Genomic DNA, 13,899 nt, shown 5'->3' with positions numbered 1-13,899 from the left:
TTATTTCCCTCTCAAAAAAAGAAGAGAGTTTGTTTTATTAGTTAATTACACTTCTCTACACAAAGTAACCCTTGTGTCTTCCTATTAGGTTCATTCCTATCTTCAAGCACCAGTGAACTCTGCCATTCTCTGGGAACAAAAGCACCTCCAGTTCCAGCTTTCATTGGTGGTTTCTTTTTTCACTGGACATAAGCCAGACTCAAACTATTCAAGGGGGTGTTAACAGACACACACAAGCCACTATTTATTTCCAGTCCTCATACAAGACACCTGATACAAGCTAAGATGAAAAGAAATGCAAGGATTCAGTGTATAAGCATGGGAACTTGCAAGAGAGAAAGTTGGAGGCAAGGCAGAAAAGCAAGGGGGAGGGTGGAAACACATCATTTTGGTTTTCAGCTGAAAGGTTCCTCTCATTTTTTCCCAGGTGAATGTGTTGTTGCTGCTACACAGAGCAGGGCAGCTCAGGTGTTCTGTGCTTAAATCACTGGTTGTTAACTAACAAATTCCAGGAAAAGGACCTTCAATCAGGAGAACTGGTCGCTGCTGGTGAGCAACTATTTCTCATTCTTAACTCTCCTTTAGAAAAGCAACAAGGTTTTGTTCACAAATGCCTTACAAGCCTAGTTATACAAAAAGACAAGTGATAGATGCATAGAGATTAGCTAGCAAATGTTTGTTCTGGCAGGGAATTGAAGGCAACCTATGTGGTGTTGGCTGTCCTTTTTTTATCTGAATCAATTAAATAATATTGGAATATGCAGCATCAAAATATGGAATATTAAATTTAAACTGCCTCCACTTGCAGTTCCAAAGCCCTCTTAATTTTCAATAGGATAATCTATTAGTAAGCTTCAGATGATTTTACCTGTGATTTTAAGAGATTTGATTTTTTTATTAATACATTGTGAAAGACTACCTCTTACTACAAAATTACTGTTTCTTTTTTCCTAGCTTTTGCATATTTTAATGTACAACTTCTTCTCCAGCCCCCCGAATAGAATTAATTTCTCTAATTGAGATTGCCAGTTATTAGAAATGGAGCTTTAATTTGTTCACAAGACATTTAACTGCTAACAGTGATTCTGTGATGTGAAGAGATCCATTAAAACAGTGCTTTTCATGCCTCTTAGTCCTAAAATGTACAAAGCATTTTCTTTTGCCAATGCTCAGGGTTGCAGTTCCATACTAACGTTAATTTTAAATGCAATTTTCTTCATCAGTACAGGCACAAATGTCTTGGGGGATATTATTTTTTTTGGCAGGGCAGGGGTGGAGGGTTGTTATTATTGTTCATTTGGTTTGGGGTTATTTTATTCAAGTTAAAGTAATTTCTCAGTGGGCCATCCTGGTAGCTCCTAAAGCTCAACCTCTGAAAAGTGGAATCTCCAGTAAGATGACTGAGTGGTATCCTGACCACATGCATTACATTTTTTAACTCAGTTGAAACCATCTGATACCTACCTGAGTATCAGATCTTTAATGCCTAGCAGTGATTGCACTGGAATAAAGTAAACTTATCAATTAAAAACAATTTGGCTTTGTAATGCTTTTTCTCAACTCCTGCTTTTGTTCTCTGACTTTTATCAAGGTAAGAAGTTACTGAATTTCTTATAATGATCTTGGTGAGGAAGAGAATACTGAACCAGCCAGAAACACAGATGAATTGTTTTATTCAGAAGGAGTTGAGCTGAAATTCAGTGTTAAATATGCAACAAAGAATGGGAATTTTTTTAAGTGAAGATTTAAAAAAATTACCACAATTTCAACATTTTGGATGGATTGGACAATTTAAAGAGTATTGTACTTGTGGCAAGCTCCTACCAATTTTCCTACTTAATTAAGAAGAATATTATGATAGATTTTTTGACAAAAAGCTCTAGTGTAAAAGAAATAAAAATCCCACGCTTTTACGTATCACTGAAATTAAAAAACCTGGAGCAGTGTCTTGAAATTGCTGTGATCCAGTATTACAACATTCTACTAGTTCAGGAGAATCTGAACTAGTAGAACAGTACCCTGCAGCCTCATTTTGACTGCTGAAAGTAGCATTGCACAGTAAAATTAAGCACCTCCACTTTGCATTTTCCTCCCAAAGACAAGCATTTCTAGAAAAAAAACAGAAGTGTCTCTGAAGTACAGATTGTTAGGATGTCACTAACATATTGATCTACACTGCACCAGGTGACAAATCCATGTGACTGAAGTTGCTTCTTTGTTTTCCAGTTTCCTGGAAGGGAAATAATGCTCCATTCTACACTGGCCTTGTCCCTCCTGCTAATTGCAGTCACTTCCAACCTTGCAATGGCAATTAAAAAGGAAAAACGAGCACCTCAGACACTGTCCAGAGGTATTGTGTGTTCACTGAATGTAGTTACCTCCTCACCTCACCATATAGACCAGCAATTATGTTTATTTTGAATGTGCATTTATAGAATGTGTATCTATATACATGCACACACGTATATATTTATAAAAATTCTATACATAGAATGCACATATACACTTACTGAGGTGTGTTTTCTTTAGTGTTAAATAATGCTCTAATTAATATATGTTCTCATTTCACATCATTTGACTCCATCAGTTTATTAAGCATATGACTGAGGGGGTTTCATGTAACCTGTGTATTTTATATAACTCATAGTGATCTAACAGAAGCAAACAAACTGAGTCTCTCAAATCAAGATGTACATGTAGGACTATCAGTGAAAAAAATATTCTTTCACAGACCATTTGAAATATATGTTCTTATTGTAACCTACCATAACATAAGTTGCTATGGAAAAAATTTTCTACAGACTCATTTTTGTACACAGAACAGTTTGAACCAGTGGTGGGGTTTCCTGCATGAATTTTGTTTTTTGCTTTTCATCAGATATCCACTGCAAAGCGTGACTGTGTGTAATTCACTTCCCTATCGTGCATAATTTTCAACCTGAATGTTAAATAAAGACCCTGTTTTAATTTATTTATATCTAATCAATCCTTAGAAATACAAGCAGAAAAATAGCTTAGCAAGCTCTTTTTCCCTTCCCCATCTTTCTCCTCCTTTTGGGACTATTCAACAACAACAAAAAAAAGCCTTCATCTCTCTTCCTAAATTCTTCTGCAGGCCATGCAGATCTCACAGGATCTGAGTTTTCCCTATCCTGGCAAAGTTGCACATCTCTCAGACATTCCATCTGAGCCTAATTGCTCAGAGATCATTTGACAAAATCATGCACCACCTGGACAAGCCTAAGAGAAATTTCAAAACACTTTTTGCAAGCAGTGTCCCTGGGGAAAGGTTATTATCAATCTAGGACATGTTGCCTAGTTTGCCTAGATCAGGATTTATTTCTTCCCAGTAAGCCTAAATGGACAAAAAAAAAGATAACAAAATCTTTTACATTATGTCAGATTTGAAATTAAAAAAAAAAAAAAAAAAAAGAAAAGAAAAGAAAAAAAAAAGGCAAACTCCAAAGTAGTCATAGAAAACAGATGTAACTTTTCAAATTCTAATTTCAGGTCTATTGGGATGCCTTGAGCACTTTATCTGTAATTTTCACAGACCAAGGGGAAATGCTTAAATGTGCTGCAAAATGCCCCCAAATTGCTGACTCCTGTGTGCAGTTAACCTGCATCAGGAGCTGACAGCAGCCAGGGTTGGGAAGGCACAGGTCCCATGCCAGAGTCCCACCATCAGCCAGACACACCTGTGTACTGAAAGAAGACATGATCCAGAAGCATCACAAGCAATTGTCCTGTGAGAAATCCAACAGCAAATCTGGGCTGGGCAAAGCAGTGTCCAAACAGCACAGAAGAAACAGAGCTTTAACCTGGTACAGGTCCAGAAATTGTTCCACAACTCCCATGAGAACTGTAGAACAATTGTCATGAATGGAGCCAACCTGCCTAGGATACAGGGATCTACTATGGAAGAGCTGGCATCCTGGGGTGCTGAAGGCATAAAACCAAGCAGATAATCTGATTTTTGAGATCTGCATATCCCCAGCTATGGATGAGCTATGGAGCTGATCTTTGTTAGGATTTTGTTTCAGTGGAGATTTTTGTTTAACCACCATTCCTTGATTGAATTCTTTAATTGAATGAAGGGCTTGCAACTTCAGGGATTGAAGTTACTTTGGAGTTAAGTGTATATTACAAGACTGTTCTAATGACATTCATATTAAAGCTGATCTTATTTGAGCTGTCATATTTTTCTCTCATTATATGCCAGGTTCTCTGTAATTCCCAGGGTCTACATGAAATACTGAGCAGACAATAAGAAAATAGAAAGGACTTGGGTGCTGATTTAGGGACCTCTGAGCATTTAGAAAGATAACTAACAAGTCTGTCAAAGGACTTGAATTGGATACACAACCAGCTGACGTTTTTGGGGGGTTGGGTTGCTTGGTTGAGGTTTTTTATCCTTTTAGTGTATCTATCAGGAGATGTGAAATTCGCATATTCACAATGTTAGAGAACCTTCAAATAAAAATCCCAAATCTTATTGGCATACAAAAGTTAATACACATAAACAAAAAAGAAAAAAAGATTTAAAAAATGTATTTGGTATGAGTTACTTGCCTGGCCAGCAGCTAGTCCTTTTGTTTTATTTCTAGGGTGGGGAGATGAAATTACATGGGTACAAACTTATGAAGAAGGGCTTTATCAAGCAAAGAAAAGGTAAGAGATTAAAAAGTAGCATGAAGACAAAGCTGTTACTCAGTCTTGCCAGAATACACAATAATGAGACAGAGCAAAGAAACACCAAGAGAGCTGGTCTGCAGACCACCCAGTTAAATAAAACAGACTCTGTCTATAAACAAAGGGACTTCTGGGACTCTTATGACTCTGAAGTAACATCATGGACCAATAATGAAATGCTGTCATTTTTCTGCCTCAAAAGAGATGTTGTCATTAAAATTATCAATCATAAATAGATACCACAATTTTTAAACTACATCTATTGTGTTTTAATATCATGTACTTCTGATTACTTCCTTGAAATCTATTACATTTACCCTTGCATGGTGATCTACTGCCTTTGATGTTTCCCCCAACACTTTATTAGTTGGAATATGTTCATGATATATTTTCTCACAATCTTGATAGAAATGGAAGTTCCAAGCTCAGTCTTCTCTGAGACACAGCTGCAAATATACTTGAGAATTCATAGCAATACTTATTTAAATACATTTGCAGCTCATTGTAGATCACAATAGTGTAGCATGAGCTATTGCTAAATTAAAGGCAAATTATTTGTAAAACAAGAGACAATTAATTTCATGTACCCAGTGTGAAAATGGTTAGAAATTAACAACTCCTGACATTGAAAGCAGGCCCAGCATTAATAACTGACCTGCTGAACAGTAAATATAGTTTAAAAAACATGGGAGGAAATGCTCAGAATTTGTTTATGTTTTGACATCCAAAATATAAAATGCTAACACTTTATGAAACTATTTACAGAAGATAAGTAATATGCTATATACCTGTTCAAGAAACCTTAAAACACAAGAAAATTTTCATGGAAAGTATTTGATGATAAACCCAATCTTATAAAATCTATTTTATTCTAATTCATATACAGAATTTTTATTTTCTTAACCCTGGAGAAATTCTCACTTAAGCAGCATTAAATACCTATTCAACCTGATTATTTACTACCTGGGAATGAAATTATGGTGGATCTGTTGTTTCTTTCTTCTAGAGTCTCTAACTATAGGCAGCCTATTTTAGACATAGAAACTCTGTTTCTCTATTTTTTTCTTTTATGAAGTGCTAATGCTCTTTTCCCTTGCTCAGAAATTTCTGTAATATTTTACAGAATGTTTATATGGTTTTACTGTGGGTTAACATAAGATTAAATGCAACTTGCCATTTTCAGTCTGCTAGTAAAATCATCCATCTGAATACATGTCAAATGACCTAACTACATCTTTTATTATTATTAATAAAGTAACAAGCCACTGATGGTAATTCATCATTTGGAAGACTGTCAATACTGCCAAGGTAATTTTGATTTTTTGTGTGTTAAAATCTTGTGAATATTTTTATAAGAAACTGAACCTATCTATATATTTACATTGCACTTACTGAAAATTATTCAGAAAAACAACTAAATGAAAAGTGAAAAATTTATTACCAATATTTACAAAAACTCCACTATGAAACTACACAATAACGAACATTAAAAATTCTCACTGCTGCTCTACTGCTATCCCAAATGCAGCACTCAGTTTAAATTAAGAGGCACAGATTGGCTACTGACTCATTGAACAGATTTAATATTGTTTAGCTCTCCTGAAATGGTAACTAAAGAAGGAAGCAAGGACAGGGCTGCTGAAATTGATCTAACAAGAATTTTCTGAGCATAATGCACTTTTGTCAAGCCAAGACATGGTATCCACTGAGACAACAGGCTTCATAAATAACAGAAGAGAGCTTCCATTTTCATAGCCAGAGGTTGCACTGCCACAGGCCAAAAAGCCCCCAAGAGCAGTGATAGAGGCCTTAAGTGTCTCCTCAGGAATGTGAATCAGCAGAGACAGGAACAATGTGGCCCAGTCTCTGGCCAGTGTGGTGCCCAAGCACAGACGGAAAGGCAGCGTTTGAGATGGATTTCAAAGTGATCCTGTCTTTTCTAGCACTGAAGAAAGCTTTCGCAGAAAATGAAGAAATACAGGAAATGGCCCAAAATAACTTCATTATGCTGAATCTCATGGTATGAAGGGTTTGGGGCGACTTGACTGGTATAGTTTCACGGTCTGTGTTTTCTCTTTCTTTGCCTTGTTTTGTCATGTCATTTTAGATAATATATCTGACATTTTAGTTATTTAAGTAGAGGCAACTGTGCATGTGTATTCACACATGAGTAGTACCTATCTGGTTTTGTCTTCTGGTACAAGATTATTCACAGGTGGTACTATTCCAGCAAAATTTACAGAAACACTTTAACAATTAACCTTAATTTTTATACCAGCATGAAACCACAGATAAAAACCTGTCGCCTGATGGACAATACGTGCCTCGAATCATGTTTGTAGGTATGTAAAATATTTATGTACCATCAAAGTTGTTTTATTTGAATTATACCACTGTCGTCCTGTGGGGACATCAGAGTGATTCATTTTGCCAAAAGAACATCTCTCTGCATCTGTTGTATACTTTGACTCTTGTAAACTTCCTCAGATTACAGATATATCCTGGAGGGTACTAATTTGGGCTTGAGAGCAGGACGTTTAAAAGACTGTTAATATCTGGTCTTTTGCTCTCTTGCTAGTTTCTTGCTAGTGCTGCAACAAGACAAAGTTTACTGAAAAAGTCAAATATCTGACTGAATGTAGAAGGCTATAAAGTGGACATTACCACAGAATAAATCAATAGTTAGTGGCATCTAAGGATTTATCCCATTTTAAAGCTGACTTCTGGATTGGACCAAATTACTTATGCCCCAGAGTGCCTGTTCCTTCTCACATTTGCTGTACAGAGAGCCTGGAGTGACTCTGTGATGGCATTCAGAGTTCAGCCCACACTCAGACAAAGAGAAGTGTAGTTTCAGCAATCAGTAAATTAATAAACTTGGAAGGGTAACTGAGAGAAGAGATGCTCACAACAACTTATTCCCTCTCTGGGAACATTAGGAATCAGAAGATTTTCATTCTGAAGGCTCTAGGAAAGTCATGCTATCAATTGCCATGGATAGGCATGACCCCCCCTATGTGTGCATCTGGTCAGATTAACCTCTTCTGATGTAAACTCAGAACCTGTAAAACAGGATATTTTTCTTTAAATATGAATGTGTAACCTAGCACCTAAAAATAGCTGTGTACTATAAAAATGAGCATTAGCTTTTGCTCAGGATTTCTCCAAGTAAAGAGCAGTTGTTGGGAACAGAGCGTAACGGCCTCGTAATTGCTGCACTGATGAAATCCCAAACAGGGCTGGCAAATAATGCCAAAACATCACCCTCAGCTGCTGTGGGAATGGAATGCAGTGTTTAACCCAAACACTTTTTTCAGACCCATCTCTCACGGTAAGGGCTGATATCACAGGAAGATACTCCAACCGGCTTTACACTTACGAGCCGCAGGACATGATGTTCCGTAAGTGCCCCTCAGCCATGTTACTTTGTATTTCACATTGTAAGCAGCCAGACACCCCCCATCCTGATCACTTGGGCTTGAGAATCCATTAGGATCTCAAAGTAAAGAATAAATTCCTTGTGAGAGCTTTTGCAATAAATTATAATGGTCTAAGCTGTTCTAGCAAAACAAACACATGCATTGTCCCATTGAATTTATTGGGACTACTCAAGTAAGAAAAATTGAAAGATCATGGGTGAGAACCTTCAGGATCAAGATCTGAGCAGTTTTATGGAGAATGGTGAAAGTCACTATGCTCAAAAGTATCTGACTGTACAATGTAAATAGCCAGTGGTGGGAGGGAATCAGTAAAGAAATGCAGGTGGTTGTGTCCTACCCCTAACAGCCATACATCAGAAAGGAATGTGATTTTTCAGGTTGAGCCAGTTCTTACTCTATGCCATCTATTTGACACCAATGCAGTATCTCACCACAAATACATACTTCACATCTGATTACCAGCTTGCTATTGAGAAATGGGGAGTTGAAAGGATTCTTGTCAAATCCCTTAAATTAAACATTTTGATTTATGAATTTTTTTTACTTTTTGTTTTAGTATCAATCTCTAAAATAAAATGTTTGACCATAAATCAATTTCATTGTGAATAATTTACTAAATCCACCTAGGTGGGGATTTTTTAATTGTACAAGTGTACTTCTAATACATTTTCACAGTTCTTATTTATTTTTCTTTCAGTAATAGAGAACATGAAGAAAGCCCTACGCCTCATTCAGACAGAACTGTAACCAGTAACAGTGAAATGACCATAACCTCTACAAGGTGAAGCTGCACCTCTCTGTCTCTACTTGCAATCTGAGCTTTTACCAAGCAGATTTGGTATATCAGATTTCGTAAGAAATGTATATGTACAACTTGGAGAACAAAAATAGAAAGACTAAAGCACCCATTTGGAAAATATGAGGAGAAATATATTAAACACTTTGAAATTAATTATCTAAATAACTGAAAATTATGGTTTTAAGAGCAGCAAATTCAAGTTGTATTTTAGTAATCCAATTATGACTCAGTTAGGTGAGCTATGACTTCTGAAGAGGAGTTATAAACAATCTTTTTTGATGTCTATTTGCAATTTATTACATGAGTTGATATCTGCATCTTGCCTCCCCATTTTAACTTTTATTGCAAGACACCTATTAATTGTTAGTGTACCCCTGCTTTATACAGTAATTTTCCATTAAAGGAAAGGAAATTCTGCTGTCAAATCAGACCAGAAAGCTCATACTATAAATTTTGGAATAGCTTACATAGGGAAAAAACCCAAACAAACCAAAACCACAAAAACAAACAAATAAATAAATAAACGAAAGCACCTCACAACAACAGCATTCTGGGCTTAGCTTTCCTCTGTATAATCCTTTAATTTTTGTTGTGGTAGCTGAAAACAGGAGACTGAGCATGCAGTCTCAGTGAGTGATAGTAATCAAAAGGCAGCTACGTGTTTTGCTGCAATAAAGATACAGTGAAGCAAGAGAGATGGAAGGAGATAGACCCAGAACTCCAAACCTGAGGCTAAGTGATGTTTTTAAATTCTGGCATGAGAAAAATGAGGAGGTTTATCCTGGCTCTGGGCATTTAAATGTCATTTCAGTCATGGGAAGCTCATCCCAGGTCATTCCCTCTTTTCCTGCAGCATTCCACCATAAAGTTGGCAGCTTATTGAGGGAATCTGGACATACAAAATCTTGGCAAAATTTTCACAGGATTACTGCATGCAAGGGTGGACACCTGTTTTGAGTAAAAAGCTAAAGTCGGTTGAAATGGTTTACTATCCCAGCAGTGTGGGTTTTTGTTAGAGCAAAATAGTCAGCAATTCACCTGCAGCAGGAGCATGTATGTTATGTTACATGTAAAGCACCTGTGTCATTTGTTTGTGCCACCTGTGTTTGCTTGATGCTGCCTCTGTACATTTGATGAGAGAAAGATCTCTGCAGGAAAGTTTTGCTAATTCACAATATCTAGTATTGATATGTCATGAGTGAGTTATATGGCACATATCCACGTGTTCATAACCATGTAAAATTTGCATATCAGCATTTATTCCAACAGAGTGGAGATAAATGACCTATACGTCAAGAGAAAAAAAATTATTTCAGTAATTAGAAATGTATTGTCTTCACAATCAGCATGACCTTTTTTAACCTATGGGAAAAATGCTAGAAGTAAAATTAAACTGCAAATCTCATTCCTTTGATTTGTGCTGAGCTCTACTCATTTATATCTTTATCTGCTCCAGATTTGGCAAGATTTCCCTGTCTGTGGTCATACCCTCTTTTGAGTGTGCCAGAAATATTCTGGAGAAAGGAATGCAAACTAGCTGCCAGAGATGACCCAGGGTAGCCACAGCAGCCATTCATCTTCCTTTTCTCCAGGCTCAAAAACCCCAGTACCCTCAGCCACTCCTCATGGAGCTTTCTGCTCCAAACCCCTCACCAGCTCCATTGCCCTTCTCTGGACAAGGTCCTGCCTTATTGGCCTTGCCCCAGCTCTTACCCATAAACATCAACCCTGCCATCACCATCACCAAGCTCTAGGCCACCCAAACTCCCCAACATACAGGGCCACCCCACTGCCTCCCCTTCCTTGCCTGTTCCTTTGGAAGAGTTTATAGCCATCCAGTGCAGCACCCCAGTTGTGCCAGTCAGCCCACCACGTTTCCATGATGGCAACCTACACCAGTTTTCCTGATTCCCAGTGGCATCCAGTTCCTTCTGTTTGTTGCCCATGCTGTGTGCATTGTGTAGATGAACTTCAACTGGGCTATTGATCCTGTCACCATTTCGAGGGGAGAAGCCCTAATTCCTACATGACCTTTCCCAGGCACTCTGTGGTTTCTAATGGCAATAACCCTTGTGTCTCTGCTGCCACATGGCTCTATCCCCTACCCCCACTGAGAAAACAGACCAAAGGACCTCACTAGCACACTGTCCCTCAAACATTTGTGTGACACTACCAGACTTAATTCCAGGGAGCCTGCTTTTATCTCCTTCCCTCTTCAAATCCAGTTTAAAGTTCTTTATTCCTTTAGTGGATCCATTCATGAGCAAAGAGGTGGCTGTCAAGAATGCACAAACCTGGAAACCCAAAAGATTTGTGATACAGCACCACAGTCCAGATCTTGCTCAATCTCAGGAAAGCTTAACTTCATAATCTCACCTCAGTGCTGTAAAAGGAAATAAATGGTAGAATTACCACTTACTGAAATTGTGGAAGAAACAAGTAATTCAAACCTTAGTCCTGGAAGGCTACTGTTGTTCTGCTCTTTTTTTGGCATTTGATATTGAGCCAGCAGACAGGAAACAAACTATGTAAATTAAACAAAATAAATAACCAAATCTTCAGATCAATGCAAGGATCACTGACTCAACTGTCAGACAAAAGCTAGCCCTTAGATTGACATTGCAGTGAATGTTACTTTACCATTTGAAGCAAATCCAGATTCATTTCCAAAGGTATTATTGATAATGATTGCATCTGTAACCTTGAACAGTATTTGCTGCTGTGGAAGTTTGTAAACAAACCACTCGTTCAAACAGCGAGCAGCCAATTTCTAGAGATGCCACAGGCTCATAAATTATGCTGTGTCAGATGAAATCTCTTTGAAAAGTCAGTAAAGAGGATTTCACCCTCTTCTTTCCCTTCTCAAATCCCCATAAGTACCATGCTGAAATCTGTTCCCAGCCATAGCCTTCAGAAATAGGACAAAATCTTCGAGATTCTTAAAGACTCAGATCAAGTCCTTTTGGTGGAGCTAGATATTCAGGTAAAAGACACCCTGCATGCACATATTTTTTATTCACAACTTCGTTCAACACTTACCAGTAATTTCAGAGCTGTTACTATATTTCTGCCTTCTCTTTGAAGACTCTTTTGCCAGGTAATATTTCTGCTGATGGAAGAGAAACTCAGATCTCAGATTAAAGTCTCATTGCTCTGAGATAAGAGTATGCCTGTTCAACAGCAGACTTAACATGATTCTTTCCCCTCTTCTCCTCTGAAATAAATGGCATGATAGTCTGCTCTCTCTTTTATTCCCTGCTTTTCTGTTTGCACACCACATAAATATATTCACAATATTAGTGGGCAGATTTTTAGTTATACTCTTTACTTTCCACTTGCTTTGGTTCAGATAACCAAGGAAAGAGCTGGAAAATGTTCCTTCTGTTCCTTGGTTATCTGAAACTAAACCAACCAGGTTAGAGCTGAAGGAAGAGAATAAAAGACTGAAAATGTGAATGTGAGAGCAGAAGTTGTTTTTCACAGAATAAATTCATTCACAGTAAAAGGATCAATAGATGAGAAAGCCTATCTGTGTAGACTGTGTGCTTTTACAGAATTCATAACCTGTACTCTATGTTTAGATGTTAACATTCATATGGGCATAATGCGGCATCACCTGTAGAAATCCATGTTTTATACAAAAAAGATTTCTCTGAGTTTTTCCTTTGGTATGAACACAGAATATTCTGAGAAGCAAAATTACTGCCACCTGCTCACATATCCGTCTCTATTTTACTGTCTGGACTTATCTGGTGTAATCAGACCAAGAGTAGACAAACAAACGTGGCCTTAACGTCAGTGAGGTGAGGCTCAGGAATCTAAGAACTGACAGAACAGGATCCTCCCCTGTGTATCCGTCTCAGCGCAGAAAGGCGTTCCCTTTTCCAGGCAGATGGCTGATCTATTGGTCTGTGGAGCTAAAACATTTTCCCATGTGCAAATATTTGCACCTGACCAGAACAAAAGAAAAGGCACCATACCTTTGTGTACCATGGAGGTGAGAGTCTGTGGGACAACTCAGCGCTTAAAATGCAAAAGTAACTTGATCTTGCAGAATAAGACTGATAAAAGTAGGTTTGTTTCATGTACATATTCTTGCCAAAGCCTGACACAGAGAAATTTCCAAATGCTGAGGTGTCCTCCACAGGATCAACCAAGTCACTGATCTGCTTCCTTTTGTTTGTTCCTTTTTTCAAATGGATATAGAGATCTACAGTGCAAGTCAGAAGAAAATTAATAGTCCCCATGGCAATTAAAAAGTCCAAAACCACTGAATAGAAGGGGAAGAATATTTTTTTTTTTCACCAGAAAATCTACAGCATTTGCAGTCAATCTGTTAATTCCTTTTCCTTGCTGCTTAAGATATTTGTGCAATTCATCACTTCCATCTTTGGTTGCTACCATGTATTGTAAATAACTGACCCCCTCATCACTAAAAGTACATCTATTTCAGCAGACTTTTTTCTTTTATGAGGTATCAGATATTTGCTGATCCCTTAGAATCAGAGAAGACACACAGTAACTACTGCTTCCCCTATTTCTGTGTAATTAGAAAAAAATAAGCAGAATCATCTTTTAATATTCTAAATAAGCAGAAGCATCTTAATTCATTAAGCAGAATTCATCTTAATTCCAAGAATCATCTGTTAATTCTAAATAAGCAGAATCACCTTTTAGTTCACACTGCATCAAGAACTGCATTTTAAAATTTCCCAATAATGCCAACTTCAGCAGATGTTCTTTAAGTCACCCTTTGTACACGTCTAAGTCTGAACTGTGAGAAAAAGATACCATACACAATAAGTTTTCAAGTTTATAAGACTCAAAAGATGACACTCCACATGGAGTATGTTGGTGCGTAGACTGTGTTATTGTTTTAGGAAAGAGCCTAAAACAGCTTTCAAAAGATCTACTGTGTCTTCTGTTACCTTTCTGAGGTATCACTCATTACTCCTTAGCACACCTGGC

General features: G+C 37.5%; 1 protein-coding gene across 1 annotated transcript; it reads left to right on the top strand.

The window, feature by feature from the left end:
* Positions 1–426: 426 nt before the first annotated feature.
* Positions 427–10,272, top strand: AGR3 (anterior gradient 3, protein disulphide isomerase family member). The gene is made up of 8 exons (XM_059841410.1): positions 427–549; positions 2,227–2,350; positions 4,608–4,671; positions 5,948–6,000; positions 6,636–6,712; positions 6,971–7,034; positions 8,010–8,093; positions 8,830–10,272. The coding sequence occupies exons 2-8, from the start codon at positions 2,245–2,247 to the stop codon at positions 8,877–8,879; spliced, it is 498 nt and encodes a 165-aa protein (XP_059697393.1). The 5' UTR covers positions 427–549; positions 2,227–2,244; the 3' UTR covers positions 8,880–10,272.
* Positions 10,273–13,899: the final 3,627 nt, after the last annotated feature.

This window comes from Haemorhous mexicanus, chromosome 1 (genome assembly GCF_027477595.1).
Source record: "Haemorhous mexicanus isolate bHaeMex1 chromosome 1, bHaeMex1.pri, whole genome shotgun sequence".
NCBI lineage: Eukaryota > Metazoa > Chordata > Aves > Passeriformes > Fringillidae > Haemorhous > Haemorhous mexicanus.
The sequence above is the reverse complement of the archived record's forward strand: the minus strand, read 5'-3'. Positions and strand labels throughout refer to the sequence as shown.

Coding starts and splice junctions, on each gene's coding strand:
- AGR3 (XM_059841410.1), top strand. CDS start 2,245: ATGCTCCATTCTACACTGGCCTTGTCCCTCCTGCTAATTGCAGTCACT. Junction 6,713..6,970: donor TCATTATGCTGAATCTCATG/GTATGAAGGGTT, acceptor TTTTTATACCAG/CATGAAACCACAGATAAAAA. Junction 8,094..8,829: donor GCCGCAGGACATGATGTTCC/GTAAGTGCCCCT, acceptor TTTTTCTTTCAG/TAATAGAGAACATGAAGAAA.